The following is a 15,607-nucleotide window of genomic DNA, read 5'->3' as shown; positions in this document are numbered from 1 at the left end:
ATGAATTGCACTGGTCCTCATCAGGACTGGTCCTTAATCAGGACAGTCGGGAGGGCAAGGGGCCTAACGTTATTTGCATCAAGCTAATACAATGAAGGAGAGGGTATTTTAATGAAAATTTTGTATTTTCCAATGTAAAATAAAATGCATTCCTTGTGATTATTTACTTTTCATGAACATTTTGATAGGTGGTAAACGAAAATTAGAATTCAGTAAAATCATGTTATCGAGTATTTTATCTATCAGGCATATACATTTTAACCAAAATGCAGTTCTTTTGTTTGGTGGGATGGGGAGAGGAAAATAACAAATACAAATAAACAAATGTCAATAAATTATTTTATTTATAAGGACTGTTTTCTATGTCCTTAGACCATCACAACACACTGTGATTTCAATATGCTTACAGTTAAACAAGGAGTAACTTACTAGACAACGTATTTTTTTAAATTATGTAATTCAACTTAACGAAATCACTACAGCCAGAATGGGAAGAGTCAATTCTAAACCAGTATTTGGAAGTCCCTAAAGAATAAACAAAAGACATCTAAATTAAATATGGTTCTTTGTATTTAATGGTCTATCCTGGAATATATTACTTCTGAAGAAACATAAAAATGGTAATCCCTACCTTTGCCTACATGTCTTGAGTGGATTTTAATACTTAGTTCTTCAGATGATTCACTTATATAAAATATCAAAGCAGGCTTAAGGTTAAGACCAGCCAAACAAAGTTCAGAAAATTGAAACAAAGCCTTGGGCATTCTACTCCGCAGTTTTTACCCTGGATTCACCGAATATTTTAAATTATTTAAAAAAGCAGAAAAATCAGGTACATATAGATTCCAACAGAGAATTATACTACATAAATACAAATACCTCAGAAATTTACATCTGACGTCAAAAGTTCCTCCTCTCATCAAAAGTGAGAGGGAAAAAATGCACAGTTTGATTTAAAGCAGCTATGGCAAAAAACACCTTTGGCCCAACCTCTAGCTCCAAATTCGTTATTTCGACCCTCTCAATCATAACACACAATGTATTTAATTATCATATATCTATAAACTTTTATATCAGAATAAAGTCAACTTCAGTTTCTTTCCTCTGCTCAAAGTTTGGGGTAGAGGAAACATTATTTCATGCCAGGCTGAGAAGAGAAACCAAGATGAAGGTTCTTGCCCTGTTCTCAGAAATTGTGTAAAGCTGAAAAACAGGGCACTGATTATACCCCAGGTAAGACTGTCAAACGTCCTTGAATGTAACCAGAAAAATACCCTGCCATCTTTTTTTGACTGCTCAGATGGCCTGGAGAAGGAATAGGATCCTAAATTAACACCCACTTTCGTGTTTCAAGTCTTTTCTAGGAGTTCCAGAATCCTAGCTGTCTCATGCTTTCTACAGAATACAGTAGTGATCCATCCCCACCCCACACATCCCCGCCCCCAGTTTTGCTAATTATTAGAGATAAACGAAACTAGGTATGGATTTACATGCATCCATTTAAGATTAGTGGAAATAATCTGTCCCTCTTACTTGGCAGTCTTATCGGTAGGTTTTTCTTTTTCCTAACCCTAAGTGAATGCAAAAGAGGAAAAACAACACAAAAATAGGGAGCAACCGAAAATGCTAATACAATCAAAACAATGCAGAATGTGAGGCAGCATGTAGGTTACTGTCCTAATTCCTGTTCTGTCGCGTACTTGGCTGAGTAACTGTGCACAAGCTACTTAACCTCTCTGAGTTTCGGTTTCCTCTTCTCTAAATTAAGCAGTTTGGATGATATCATCTCTCAATTCTACTAGTACACACTTATTCTGAAGCTCGTGGTATACACTCATTAAAAATCTAGCACGCTGAACTGTATTTCTTCAATCAAATTACACTTAGGTAATTTGGAGGAGAACCTGTAAATTGATTACTTGGATTTAACAATAGGATTAAAGCAATACACCACAATTTACACAACTTTTTTGTCCTTTCTGAATTTTTCATCTTCAAACACCCCTAGTGCTTAAACAATTGATTTGGTCTGTTTAAGAAATACCAGTTTCTCAACTTGGGTTTGGCTTCTGATATGAAGTTACTCGGAACAACATAAAATAGATATGTATCAATCTCAAACATGAAAAATTTCCATTCAGCCCACGTAGGTTAATCGAATGTTTCTTTAATGAAATTATCATTATTTAACGTTCTCTAATAAAATGTAATTAGCCTGTACAACAAGGGTTTTGAATAGATTCAATATGGAAAACAAAGTGTTAAAATATCTGTCAAGAACTTCGCCCAACTGGCGGGAAGAGGGGAGGAGACCTTTTCCCCAGTAGAAAGGCTGAGGGCCAGAGCACGAGAGTGGGTTATAAGTCGAACTCCCTCCTCAAACCCAGGCCCTTCCTCTGATGCTTTTCGACGCTCCTGCAACTTGCCGTGTACCTGAGACTACGCTAGACGGAGATTAAATTCGTTCTTGGCCCTTAATGTACTGGAAACACGTTGGTCGGACCAGGTGTCGAGTTGAGGGACTCAAGTCGTGTGGAGTTCCAGGTTTCAGGGCTGGTAAAGGTTTATGGAGCGCCTCGGCAAAGGCGCGGGAACGGAGCATTGGGTTGTACTGCTCTTCGTTAGCAGAACTTTCTCAAGCGGACTTCCAGCAGGCCGACTTTCCTTCATGCCTGGTCCCGTCGCAGGAATGAGGATGTTGGCGGAGTCCAGGTGCCTGCAGCTCAAAGGCCCACTGCTAGGGACCCGCATCAGAACCGAGCCCAAGCTGGGATAAGTACGGAGGCGAGGTAATCATTATCCTGTTGGCAGTGAATTTACACTTGGAAAGGTTTCACAGCAGTCGTTAGGACCTCCCTAGCTCTAGGCCTTTTCGAACCCAAGGGCTCCAATTGCAGGCAAAGGCTCCCCTACGAACCTGGAAACGCAGTTAAGAAGTAACGCAACCGGACTGCAAGCCCCACAAACCGTCGCGGGCCCTCAGCATCCGGGACACCGTCCGCAAGGCTCTCTGGGTATTGTGGTCCGTTCCTTCGGCAGCAACCCTCTGCCGGCGGTAAAATTCCAGCCAAACCTGGGACCACAACTCCCAGCAAGCCTTGCTGCCGCGCGGGGGGTCTTCACGTTCTCGTGGCGCGGCGCAGCCGCACTAGGGCCTCGGCGCGGACCGCGCAGACTGAATAATAAAAGGGGAGCGGCGAAGAGGCAGGAAGACAGGACCATGTCGAAGGGCCCCGGGCCCGGCGGCTCCGCAGCTTCCTCGGCGCCCCCGGCCGCTACCGCTCAGGTGCTGCAGGCACAGCCCGAGAAACCGCAGCACTACACGTACGTAGAGCCCCCCCCCCCCCCGCCGCGCGCGCACGCCTGACGTCAGCGGCCAGCGTGAGTCACGCGCGCAGGGAGAGCGCGAGGCGGCCTCTCCCTCCCCCCCCCCTTCCTCCTCCGGCCCGGCCCAGACCGGTTCCAACCTGCTGGGGCCGGTCCCAACTGCCTATAACTGCCACCAACCTTTGGTCGGGCTGAGGGGCGGGAAACCCGGTCTCCGGCGCCGAGTGGGGAAGGCGGGAGCTTGGGATGCGGAGTGCACACCTCGTAGGCCGGGGCCTTTCGAGGCCTAACTGTTCCTCAGGCCGTAAAAACCACAGTCCCAGGCACTTTTCGGGGTGATAAGAGTCCAAGACGCGACCAGGATGAGTTCCTAAGGGGCCAACCTTAGACCCGCTTATGAATGGACGGTTAGCGTGAAGTCCTGTCAGGCGACCCACGTACGAGAAACTAGAGGCCTTTTGTGACTGCAAGCTCTATATGTTGTCCACGGAGGCCACTCTTGCTGGAATTCACTTACGAACAGTTGCCCCAGGCTGCGAGATGGGGTCCGAGTGTTGGCCTCAGGCCCAACCCAAATGTGGCCTCAGAGGGAGCCCCAAATGCTGACGCTACAAGTCTAGTGAGATGGAAAACCTCTAACTGAGAATCTGCTTGTATCTTAAGTGGAGGTCCCTGTCTTCTCTTTATTTCCCTTCAGGGTACTTCTAAGCAACTACCTAGAGCTAGATGTTTTGGGAGAAAGTGAGAAAAAGAGGCAGGTCCTCCTGTCGAGTAAAATGTTGGTTTCCATTTTCCCTGATGTTGAGTACCGGACATCCCCTTGGGCTCCCAAGTCGTCTACAAGCCTAGAAGGATCCCCAAGTGTACCTCAGTTTTGCTAGAGATTTGGAACCTGGGGGTTGAACAACCCTTAAGGGGCACACGATAACGCTGCCTGGTGAACCAAGTGCAAGAAGCATGTGTTGGAGTAGAAATGCCTGAAAGTAGACAGGAAGAGCTCTTGTTTGTCACGGAAGTAAGACCCATTGGGAAACTTCTGGGATTAAGGAACATCGATTTTAAGAAGTGTATTGGTTTCTTTGTTAGAGTCTCTGTTATTGGTTGAAATCATTTGAAACTTTTTCTTGACTTCAGTCTGACCCACGTTAACTAACTTTTCTAATGTGGAGATTGCTTTGCTGGTCCTTTCTTGCTGGAGTTCTTTCTGCAACCCGGCCATTGGTTTTGGTGAGATGGTCTTAGAGAACTCAGGGATCAGATGAAGGGTATGGTCCAACAGCATAGTCTAGATTTGGACATCTGCAAACTTCATCTTATTGGAATTTATTTATAATCTCTGGTTGCTCAGATCACGTTTTTTTCAGTAAAATATGGATAACATTTTGAGTAATATGAATCTTGGTTTCAGCAACTTGTGTTTCTGTGTTGTCATTGAGTATAGTATGGACTCTGTATTAGGCTTTCTAACCGTTTTGGAATGGAGAGGTGAAACTAATCAACAGCTGTGTAAATATTAATATGAGTCTTTGTTTTCTTGATGTTAATTGTTTAAAATTTATTTAATTGACTGCGCTGAGTCTTAGTTGGGATATCTGGGATCTAGTTGCCTGACCGGGGATGGAACTCAGGCCCCCTACAGTGAGAGCGTGGAGTCTTAGCCTCTGGACCACCAGGGAAATCCCTGATGCTCATTGTTAAAATGAGATTTGTTTAAAATCTGTCTTTCCGCTTCTTGTGGGATAAGTACAGAGTAATCAGTCTTGGCTCTTGAGGTGGCTTAGTAAATGGACAGTAGCAGATGTAAAGCCCAGGTCTGATTGAAGGTTGGAGGTGTTACTCTCTTTATTTTATGTTATCTGTTCATGTGTGTCTGTGTGTTTGTTTTTACCTCCAGAAATCAGAGGTAGAACTTAATTGGTAGAAAGAGATAGAACTCTTTCTTGAGAGATTTATGGGCCTTCAGAAACCTGGACGTTTTGGAAAGCTTCATTCCCTTGTCATGGGGTTTGAGGAGCAGGAAGCATCAAGAGCTGAGTATGGCATCAGTATATTTGTTGGCTCTGAACCCATTTGTTGTCCTTGGGGGCTAGAAGACAGGAACATTTTAATTTTGATTGTATTATTTTCTATAAAATTTTGAGCAGCCCCACATTTTTTTTATTCTCCTTCATAGCATGAATTTCTAGAATTTATTCCAGTTTAAAGATGATCTTATCTATTGCACTGATAGAATAAAGGTACAGATTCCTTTCTTTTTTAATGTTTGTATTTTTTTTGCCTGTCAATTTTTTTTAACCTTTGAAAACTTGCTTATACATAAATGATGTTAATTTCGTGTATTTTTTACCTGATGTTATTTGAGATTATGTGACAAGCAGTAATTTTTGCAATAATTCAGAAGAGGTTTGCACTAAAATTGAATCGCACTGATCTACAGTCCATGGGGCCACAAAGAGTCCCATACCACTGAGCAACTAAGCACATACATCATAATGGCAGTATTGGCAAATGCTTCTGAATCCATCAAAAGTAAAAACGCCTTCCTGTTGGCTTGCTTCTTGCCCTTTATTCTTATCCCACAGCCAAAGTCCTAGAGTTTGAGCCCTCCTTTTTCTAAACCAAGAGGATTATCATAACATAGTTTGAAAGATAATTATTTTGTTGGGTGTTTTTTTAAGCTCTTGAATAATCTTACTTGAAGAGAAACAAAAAGTAATCCTTTCAGAAAATTGGTGTATTGGGCACTTGTGCTAGGCCTGAGGAATTCGACGCTTTTAGAAAGTGGTTATATCAGAATTTCCTGTGTTGTACAATTCCATGTGTCTGATTAGCTCTAAGTAAAATGATAATGTGCCTGTATTAGTACTCTTCGATACAAGAACCACGTGACCTCTTGCTAGGTAATTTTTCTTTTTTTGACAGAGACTAAGTTTAATGCAGCTTTATTTAGAATAAATCTATCATATTTTAGAAGAGTTTTATGAAAGCAGATTGAGGAATGGGAAATTTTGGAGTAATACAAATTTAGCTAACTTTGGGCTTTTTTACTACATAATTATATTGTTAAAAGTGTATAGCTGAAAGGTCAACAAAAAAACTTGCCATTTGGGATTTGGCAAGTCCCTGATTTTGGGAATTCCCTGGTAGTCCACTGGGTAGACCTTGGCACTTTCACTGCTGTAGCCTGGGTTCAGTCCCTGGTCAGGGAACTAAGATTCTGCAGCTTAGCCAAAAAAAAAAAAAAAATTCAATTTTTGACCTCGTTATTTTTATTCCATAAGCGGATATAAACCTCAAAGATATCCTTTTTGGATTCTTTTAGTTGGCAGTTGATTCTCAGACTTCTTAATGCTCTGTATTAAAGGAAAGTGAAATTCTAGTTTATTAAAGGTTCCTTGGAGCTTTCTGACCACTGGGTGATCTCCTACAGGAAGACAGAAGATAAATGCTTTAATAGCCTTATCTAGCCAGTTGTCATTTTAATTGAGGACTGTTTCCTGGGTATCTTTAAACAAGAATAATGTAGCGCTACTTCCATAGATAAACGATTTTGAGGGAAATCTGTTAGTGTATGCATTATGTAAATCTCATGAGCTTAGCTTGATTGCATCTGTGTTTTGGAAAATTCAGGCAATGAACAGTATTTAAGTCATTATTGCAAATTGCAGTAACATTGTAACACATTACTCTAGAGCACAACTTGTTGCACAGTGGAAGTCACTGGAAGGATTCCTTAGCAGCCTCAGCAGGAATGAGTTAAATAACCAATAAACGTTTCTGGATCTTGTTTGCTCATTTATCAAGGAGAGCTAATTCTTGCAGGACAAAATTGAGAGCTCACTGTGGCCTTCAGGCAAGCCTAGAAAATCCCCATTAATAAGTGTTAAGTGCCCGTGCTAAGGGTAGCCTTAAATTTAGCATCTAGTTGATATTTGCCATCATTTAATGATTAAAGTGAAAATTTGCTTAATGGTTAAGTTTTTTTGTTTTAATCCAGCTATGTTAGATACTAAAGAAGGCTTCCCCACCATCCATATTCATCTGCTTTGACTGGTGTTTTCTCTCAACCTACAAAGACTGTGGCTTATTGGTGAGGGCAGTTGGACAACTCAGAGCAACTTAGAGAAATCCATCTTGAGCTCCTTCTCTGGAAATAGCACCCCAGATAAGTGCCCAAAAGCAAGAAACCCTCATGGACCTACTTCCTCCCGCTTTCAGCACGTTGATGCCTGAAGGTGAGGTCTCCTTCCTGTGTGTCTTAGGGGCCATTAGCTCACTTAGGTAATGAGAATCCTGCAACAGCCTGAGCACCACTCACCTGCAGGCTTTCCTACCAGGCCTTTGCCTAAAGGTTGTTTTTCTCCTTAGGAAAGATGCTAGGTCAGAAGCCTGGTAAAAGTCATTTAAAGCTGCATTACTTTAGAGGACTGGTTTAGAGATGATTTTCCCAAATGGTGATGATATTTGCTTAATGGTTAAGTTTTTCATTTTGTTTTTTGTTTTTGATCCAGCTGTGCTTGATACTAAAGGAGGTTTTCCCACATACGCATCTTCTGTATTTTGCAATTACAACTGTGGACAGTTTTGGCTAATCCTAGTAGAATGTCTTCCCTTCTTTTAACATCTTGGATGAATTTGGGGGCACATTAATGTGTTATGGAAGATGGATGTTGAATGTAAGTTTCTTGTTATTCTTAGCCAATATATGAAAATTACAGTTAGCCTGATTGCTAAAAATGTCAAGGATTTGTGATCAGTATCCTTCTGGAAAATGTAGTTTTCTTGTTTTCTTACCATATAGATTCTTTGTAGAGTTACCCCAACCAGCCACCTTAAATACCTGCATGGGCAACAGAGAGATCTGTGGAGAGAGTTTGGGTAAAGTCAATGCTTATGAACACAGGTATGGGGTTTATTTGGGGGGATGGGAGTATTCTGGAATCAGACCATGTTGATGGTTATACTAAAAGCCACTGAAGTGTACACTTTAAAATGGTGACTTTTTATGGTGTATAAGTTACTTCTCAATTTTTTTTTTTAAAAAAAGGATTGTTAAAATCAGTGTACTAAAAAACATTTTTAAAAAATCGGTGTATATGAGTCGCTGCTACTCAAGAGACCTTAGACACATGGCCTGTCAGGGCTTGGTAGTATCATTCAGCATGGGAGAGCCCACAGTTTTCAAAAAGCTCCTTGGCACCCTTCTCCCAGCTTTCTCAATGGCTTCATCTCCGTATATCCATTCTAGGCGAATGCCTCCATGTTGTAAGTCTATGGAGATTCTTTTAAGAAGTGAATACTCAGCAAGTTTGGGATTCTGGTTGTTGGTAGTTGTACTTTAAATTGTCTCTGAATTGATAACCATTATATAGAACAAGCACACTTTTCCAATAGCTTCGTAAAATGAATTGTGTTTATTTAGTAAGGTGGGTGGGAGGTAGAAGAGGTTGCTGTTCTGCTAAAATGAACCGATTCTGTTCATCAGGTGTTGTGATGATTGTTTTAATGATCACATGGGCATTTCTGTAAGGATAGGCCATGTGTTTCAGGCATTTAAAATGATATCAATGGCTATAATATTTTTAGTTCAAATAATCACAATTAACTTTTAATTTCTTTATAAAATCCCTCAACTTTAACCCCTTTTTTCTTTGCCAGTGTATAGTATTTGATGACAGTTTCAAGAGCTGATGAGGAAGAGAAGATGGAAAGGAGTCTAGAGACTTAAAAATCTCATAGCGTTTTCTGTGAGGTGACCTTTTTCCTGTTGGTGGCTCAATTTATTTAGGAGACAAAGATATTAAGGTCTGTGATAGTATTGTCATGCCATATCTGAACTTACTGAAATATTCCCTCCCTTTCCTTATTGTTTATATCTTGGTTTGCTTTTTGTGTTCATAAGTTGACTCATTTGTTTCCCATTAGTATTTGAAACATCTTATGGCCACCATGAGTCCTAACAGAATGACTTCTTGTGAGAAGCCGATGGGTGTTCCCACATTCCTATGAAATTTTGGCCTATTCACTAAACTACTGCCATTGAAGAGAGATAGTTAATGCTTCAGAAGGAAGAGGTTGATAAACCCTTGGCGTGGTGTGTTATGACTTGAAAGTTTTTAAGCAGTGGTTTTTATATCTAAGCTTGTGTTCATTTTGGTAAGAGCATTACTTTTTTTATTTTACTTTTACTGCTGAGAAGTGCCAAGCATCTGGTAGTTCAGGATTTGTGCTAAGTCAAACATAACATAAATTAGACTTCTCTGGTGGTCCAGTGGTTAAGACTCCATGTTTCTAATGAAGTGGGTGTGGATTCAGTCCCTGGTTGGGGAACTAAGATTCCATGTGCTGCATGGTGAGGCAACAAACAGAACAACAAAAAACCCACATAAATTAGAAGCACACACTTGTATTTTCTTAGTTAAAACCAAATCAGACAGATTTTTACTATTGAACTAAGTACTTTTATAATGAATACACAAGATGAATATTATATACCCAGTAGAGTAGGTTGAAGTTAACATTTCTGTTTTTGCTGTTATTTTATGGTATTGTAAGTATGGCCTGTCAAAAACTCCATGACATGTTTTCAACAGCTTCTAGAGAGTTGCTTATACTTATTTATTACTGCTGTTGTTTTTCCTATAGCTCAATGAAGAAAAGCATAGTTAACAGTCCACATGGTGTTTAAGTGTAGGGACACTAGGCCCAGACTGTCTTGAGTTGCAAGGCCGGCTCTCCCACTTACTAGCTGTGGGATTTTGGGCAAGTGACTTTCCTCGTGCGTCAGTTTCCTGACGATACTGATAGTACCTGTGCCACGGGTCATTATGAGGATTCAGTTAGTGTGTATAAAGTGCCTAAAACCATGCCTGGCACTTAGCACAGTGAAAGTACTCTTCTTACTCATTATCTGAACAATGTCCAGGTTACTGCTTTCAGGAGCATTGCTGTCTCCTTCAACAGCCTGAGCCTGTGTTGTCTTCAGAGCATATTCCTCTCTTCTGTATCCATTGGAATTTCACTTCAGTCGCCGTTCTTACAGCCTTCATCAGCCTGGTTATAGCTTACATGATGAATTAGTTCTAAACAGATCTACTCTTTCAGGGATACAGACTTTGTTGTACAGAAAACTGTTAAAAATAACACATCAGTTCAAGCTTTCTACTAAAATGCTCATCAAATTGGAAGCTTTTCAGGCCAGTTGTGTACAAGAAGACTTTGAATCAAAACAAGGTGTTATCTAATTTAGAGAAGAATAAACCAGAATATTCAATGGTCCTCACATATTCTCCAGAATCAATGATACGAGTCACTGATTACATGAACTTGCTTCAATTTTACCTGTTGCAAGATCCTTAGGCCAAGGAGATAGTTATAGAAAGAGGGAACCAGGGACACCATCTGGTACTGTTCATGGTTCTTGTTCATTCTTGGGGCTGGGGCAGTTCACAGGTGTCAGCTCTTTCCCAGTGAAGAATGGGCTGAATTCACTTGCGATGAGTGACTCCCTACGTTAAATTTTTGCTTGCTAAAATGCCTGTTGTATACACATACACATACACAGGACCATGGGTCCCTGTGTATGCATCTGTGTTAGGATCGTTTCACTATATCTCGGAGGTTGCTACTGGCCCTAAGGTCTTTGGCTAAAACCTAGTTATAGAATCAAAGCCTGTCTTAAAGATTTAGACATACACAGAAATTTACTAGATGCTTATTTTGTTTGCCTGAAGAATACTCTTTGAACTTGCTTTTTCTGCCAGAAAGAATGTTCTAAACCAGGATCACGTCAGAAGATAGCATTTTGCCAGAATTTATCAGTGCTTTATCCAGATATTTACCAGTTACGAATTTTAGCTCTATTTTTTTTTTTTTTTGGCTGCTCTGGGTCTTCACTGTGGCCCACAGGCTCAATAGTTGCAGCATGTGGGCCTAGTTTTCCCGTTGGCACGTGGAATCTTAGTTCCCTGACCAGGGATTGAGCCTGTGTCCCCTGCTTTGGAAGGTAGATTCTTAATCACTGGACCACCAGGGAAGTCCCTGGTGCAGTTTTTTAAAAAACTGTTTTGGTGGGGGGTGGCAAATCCTACTGGTGTGGTTATTGTTATAATGTTGTATGGTTTCTGGATTATGTTGGGTGTGAAACAGAATGTGTTTGTAGATCTTTACACACGTTGAGTCTAGAACTGCTAATAGTTTACCTAACATTTTTCAAAAATGAGGAAAGATTTCTTTGCAAATTCTAAGAAATATTTATTGTTACACACACATACGCACACACACAGATAAATAATTTAGGATTCTTAATGTACTGCTTATCTGCTCTTACAATATTCTTGAAATTAAGGATTTTATTCTCAAACTTAAAAAGGAAGAATCTTTGGTAAGCCATTAAGTATGAGCTCTGTGACCAAATTTCTTTATAGGAGTTATATATGGTAGAAAAAAAAGTAGCCAGTAAGGTTAATATGAATATGGACAACAGTAGATTATATTAGTAGATAAGTGTCATTGGACACTACACTAATGAGTTATTTTTGGGGGCGGGGGGCTTGTTTGTTTTTTCTTTTGTTAGTTTCAGAATCCTGTCACGTTGTGACTCGGTCTCAACAAGGAATATTTAAGAACAGGTTCGTTTCTTGCATTTTAAGATTTCTTTTTCCACAATAAAGTTTGTATATTGCCTGAAACAGACAAAAGTCAAATTTTATAAGACTAGCTGTAATAAAGATGAACAGTGGTGACTTATTAGGGACATGGGTACATCTGTCGTGTTGCCAGATCTCTGTGGCCCCCGTGGGAGGCTTAGGAGCAGTGACCACTGACTGGCTAGGAGAACAGCCAGGCTCCCAGGAGCAGGGCCATGACCTCCAGGCTGCGAGGCGTCCAGGGTGGGCTGCTGCTGTTGGCTCAGTCTGTTGTCTCCTTTTTGTTGGGCTCATAGATTGCTGTTTATTGTGCACATTGGGAGTCCTGAGCCCACCCAGTGTTGCCGCACCATCTCTTCCTGTTGCTTTTCCAGAGGCCATCATTGTCTTGCCTTTTTGTTCAGATCTGACCATTCTACATATGAATCCACTCAGACTTTACATATCAGAAGCAAGATGACATTTTAGGAGTCATTCGTTTTACAAAAAAGTTTACCACAGTTGACTTTTCACTTAACTGTTCTGACTTATTAGCAACATACATCTTTTGTTTAATTTTGGATCAGATAGATTCCCTGTCAAGTTGTCAGTAAAATTGTAGACTTCTTTCCTAACAAGTTTTCTTTATCTTAAATGTAAAGTTACAGTAAAGAAAAGTTATGATAACCACTAAAATCAACCATTAATACTGGATGTATTTTTTTTTTCTGTATATAGTTTAGCTAGTTGTCTGGTTATATTTATATATTTTTTTCTTTCACTTAATGTATCTCTGTTTATCTTTGCACATTCTCAGCAACAACTGCAGAGCAAGCCATCCCACTGGTTGCTTTTCTAGTCTGCTTGTGAGGCTGAAGATCTTAAATTTAGCGTTGAGTGTGAGAAACAAGGCCGTGTAGACATTGCAGGGAAGGTAGCTAGAGAAGTTACTGGTTTCTTAAATTGCCAGGAGAAACATCTAAGTTGCCTCTCAGTGTTTCACTGGGTTAGTGCACAGCTGCTGTGGACCACGCTTATACCACTTGGGATGCTTTAATGTTTCTGCTTTTTCTCGGACAAACGTGTCTTGAACACCTGCTGCAAGCTGGCTTTGTGCAAGGGCACAAAGATGAGCAAACCCGGTTGTATACAGAGCAGTTGAAATTCTCTATGGTGGGGCCATACCAGTGTCTTCAAACAGTGTGAAGGAAACACAGAGGAGGGGGTGATTAATACCCCTGGGCAGGGCAGGAAACACTCCTGCGGATCTAGACACAGCCCAGAGGGGATCTGGAGGCAGGAGCAGCATGACCGAAAGCATGGAGATAAAAAGTGAGGGGAGGCTGTGGTGTGTTGCGGATTACCCACCCTTCAGATAGAGGGTGGCAACCTGGGGCTCTGTGCCAGACCCACCCAGCTGCCTGCATGTGTGTGGCGGGTGAGCCGAGAGCAGGTTTTACATTTTTAATGGTCGAAAAAGAATAATATCTTGTGACACATGAAAATTACATGAAATTTAATTTTCAGTATCCATAAATAAAGCTTTATTGGAACCCGCACTCATTGACTTACATATCGTCTATGGTCGCGTTTGCAGTTTAACCCCAGAGTTCAGTAGTTGTGATGGAGACCAGGCGGTTGCTCTGCATTCACACATGTGCTGGGGCTCTGAATTGCCGTGTGGTGCACTACAAATCACGGTGACACAGTTACAACGTGACAGTGTTTCTAGCGCCACAGAGTTTTATTTATTCTTTATCACAAGTGCCTAACTGTCATGTCAAAACGAGAGGAAGAGAAAAATGGACTTGAAATGCCATGTTTTTAGGGCACAGCGGAGTGGGTTTTCTTGTCCCTGAATTAGTTGGCCGAGCTATCTGTAATTAAAAAGCTGTACTGAGAGAGTCCATCAGCATTACCAGACTACACAGTTGTCACAATATTCCCAACTCATAGGGAGGCAACAGTCAGAAAAATTAAAATTTTAAAGAGACTGTTTTGTTACAGCGGAACTTCTCCACAAAAATGAAAATGAGGCTACAACTGAAAATGAGGCCTCATTTGTTAACCAGGCAAGGGAAGCCATACTGATATTGAATTAATTAAATTGCATTTGATTGCGGGAACTGAAGAAATATGTCCAGAGCATTTGTTTAAAAGAGCGTTAGCTGTTCAGCAAGAACAGTTTCACAAAATGATGAGGTCAATGGGAGCAACATCAATAGTAAATTAAAAACAAGGCAAATGATTTTGTGTAGTTTTTCTTGGCTCTTGATGAGTCAACAAGCTGTTGTTTTATTCGTGGAGTCAATGCCATGTTTGAAGTGAGTGAAGAAGTAGTCTCTTTGAATAATCTACTTAAAACAGCTGCAGCTGAGAATATTTTCAAAAAAGACAAGAAAATACTAATTCAGTACAACCTGAAGTATAATCTGTTAATATCTGTCACAACAAATGATGGTAGGAATATGTGCAGAGCAGAAAATGATTTAATCTGTCATGAGCTATTGAAATGCTAGGATCAGTGATGAACTTCACTCCCTCTTGTGGGATTTAACTATCCTCAGTTCCATGAATTTTTATCAGAAATAAAGGCTGAATATTCTGACATGCCCTACTACACAACCATTTGATAGCTTAGCAGTGGTAAAATTCTCTTGTAGTTTTTTGAATTGAGGGCTGAGATTGAAATTTTTCTGAAAGAACAACCATTTTCAGCCACTATTACTGAACACTGAATGGCTTTGGAAATTAGCTTTTGCTGCAGACTTGATGATTTTTCTTAATTCATTCTAAAATTACAAGGAAAAACATCACTTATATGCAAACTTTATATTGAAACACTGGGCTGGAGGAAGCACAAGCTGGAATCAAGATTGCCAGGAGAAATATCAATAACCTCAGATATGCAGACGACACCACCCTTATGGCAGAAAGTGAAGAAGAACTAAAAAGCCTCTTGATGAAAGAGGAGAATGAAAAAGTTGACTTAAAGCTCAACATTCAGAAAACTAAGATCATGGCATCTGGTCCCATCACTTCATGGGAAATAGATGGGGAGACAGTGGAAACAGTGTCAGACTTTATTTTTTGGGGCTCCAAAATCACTGCAGATGGTGATTGCAGCCATGAAATTAAAAGACGCTTACTCAAAAATAAAAAAAAGACGCTTACTCCTTGGAAGGAAAGTTATGACCAATCTAGATAGCATCTTAAAAAGCAGAGGCATTACTTTGCCAACAAAGGTCCGTCTGGTCAAGGCTATGGTTTTTCCAGTGGTCATGTATGGATGTGAGAGTTGGACTGTGAAGAAAGCTGAGCACCGAAGAATTGATGCTTTTGAACTATGGTGTTGGAGAAGACTCTTGAGAGTCCCTTGGACTGCAAGGAGATCCAACCAGTCCATCCTAAAGGAGATCAGTCCTGGGTGTCCATTGGGAGGACTGATGCTAAAGCTGAAACTCCAGTACTTTGGCCACCTCATGCGAAGAGTTGACTCATTGGAAAAGACCCTGATGCTGGGAGGGATTGGGGGCAGGAGGAGAAGGGGATGACAGAGGATGAGATGGCTGGATGGCATCACCGACTCGATGGGCATGAGTTTGAGTAAACTCCGGGAGTTTGTGATGGACAGGGAGGCCTGGTGTGCTGCA

The 15,607-nt window shown here is 40.9% G+C and overlaps 1 protein-coding gene and 2 long non-coding RNA genes across 11 annotated transcripts in view; 2 read left to right on the top strand and 1 right to left on the bottom strand.

Moving 5' to 3' along the window:
* Positions 1-2,149: 2,149 nt before the first annotated feature.
* LOC133057811 (uncharacterized) lies at positions 2,150-3,054 on the bottom strand. Its single transcript, XR_009693101.1, has 2 exons — positions 2,918-3,054; positions 2,150-2,801 (listed from the first exon to the last, which is right to left on the bottom strand). It is a non-coding gene; the product is annotated as an uncharacterized LOC133057811 (long non-coding RNA).
* The window catches only part of UNK (unk zinc finger), a 33,326-nt gene continuing 20,600 nt past the window's right edge, over positions 2,882-15,607 (top strand). For 5 of the 8 annotated variants that reach the window (XM_061144810.1, XM_061144806.1, XM_061144808.1 and 2 more), the window contains exon 1: positions 3,089-3,324. In XM_061144810.1, the coding sequence (XP_061000793.1) occupies positions 3,221-3,324 (104 nt within the window). In that variant the 5' untranslated portion in view covers positions 3,089-3,220. Of the gene's footprint in view, positions 3,325-15,607 lie in introns of all 8 variants that reach the window. The other 3 variants (XM_061144804.1, XM_061144803.1, XM_061144805.1) reach the window with 2 other exon arrangements.
* LOC133057807 (uncharacterized) lies at positions 3,514-15,237 on the top strand. 2 transcript variants are annotated; one of them, XR_009693100.1, is made up of 4 exons: positions 3,514-4,342; positions 7,325-7,562; positions 7,839-8,003; positions 8,129-15,237. It is a non-coding gene; the product is annotated as an uncharacterized LOC133057807 (long non-coding RNA). The 2 variants fall into 2 exon arrangements; XR_009693099.1 differs by having other exon boundaries at positions 7,839-15,237.

The sequence above is a fragment of the Dama dama genome, chromosome 5 (assembly GCF_033118175.1).
Source record: "Dama dama isolate Ldn47 chromosome 5, ASM3311817v1, whole genome shotgun sequence".
Taxonomy (NCBI): domain Eukaryota; kingdom Metazoa; phylum Chordata; class Mammalia; order Artiodactyla; family Cervidae; genus Dama; species Dama dama.
This window is presented reverse-complemented; position numbering and strand designations above follow the sequence as displayed.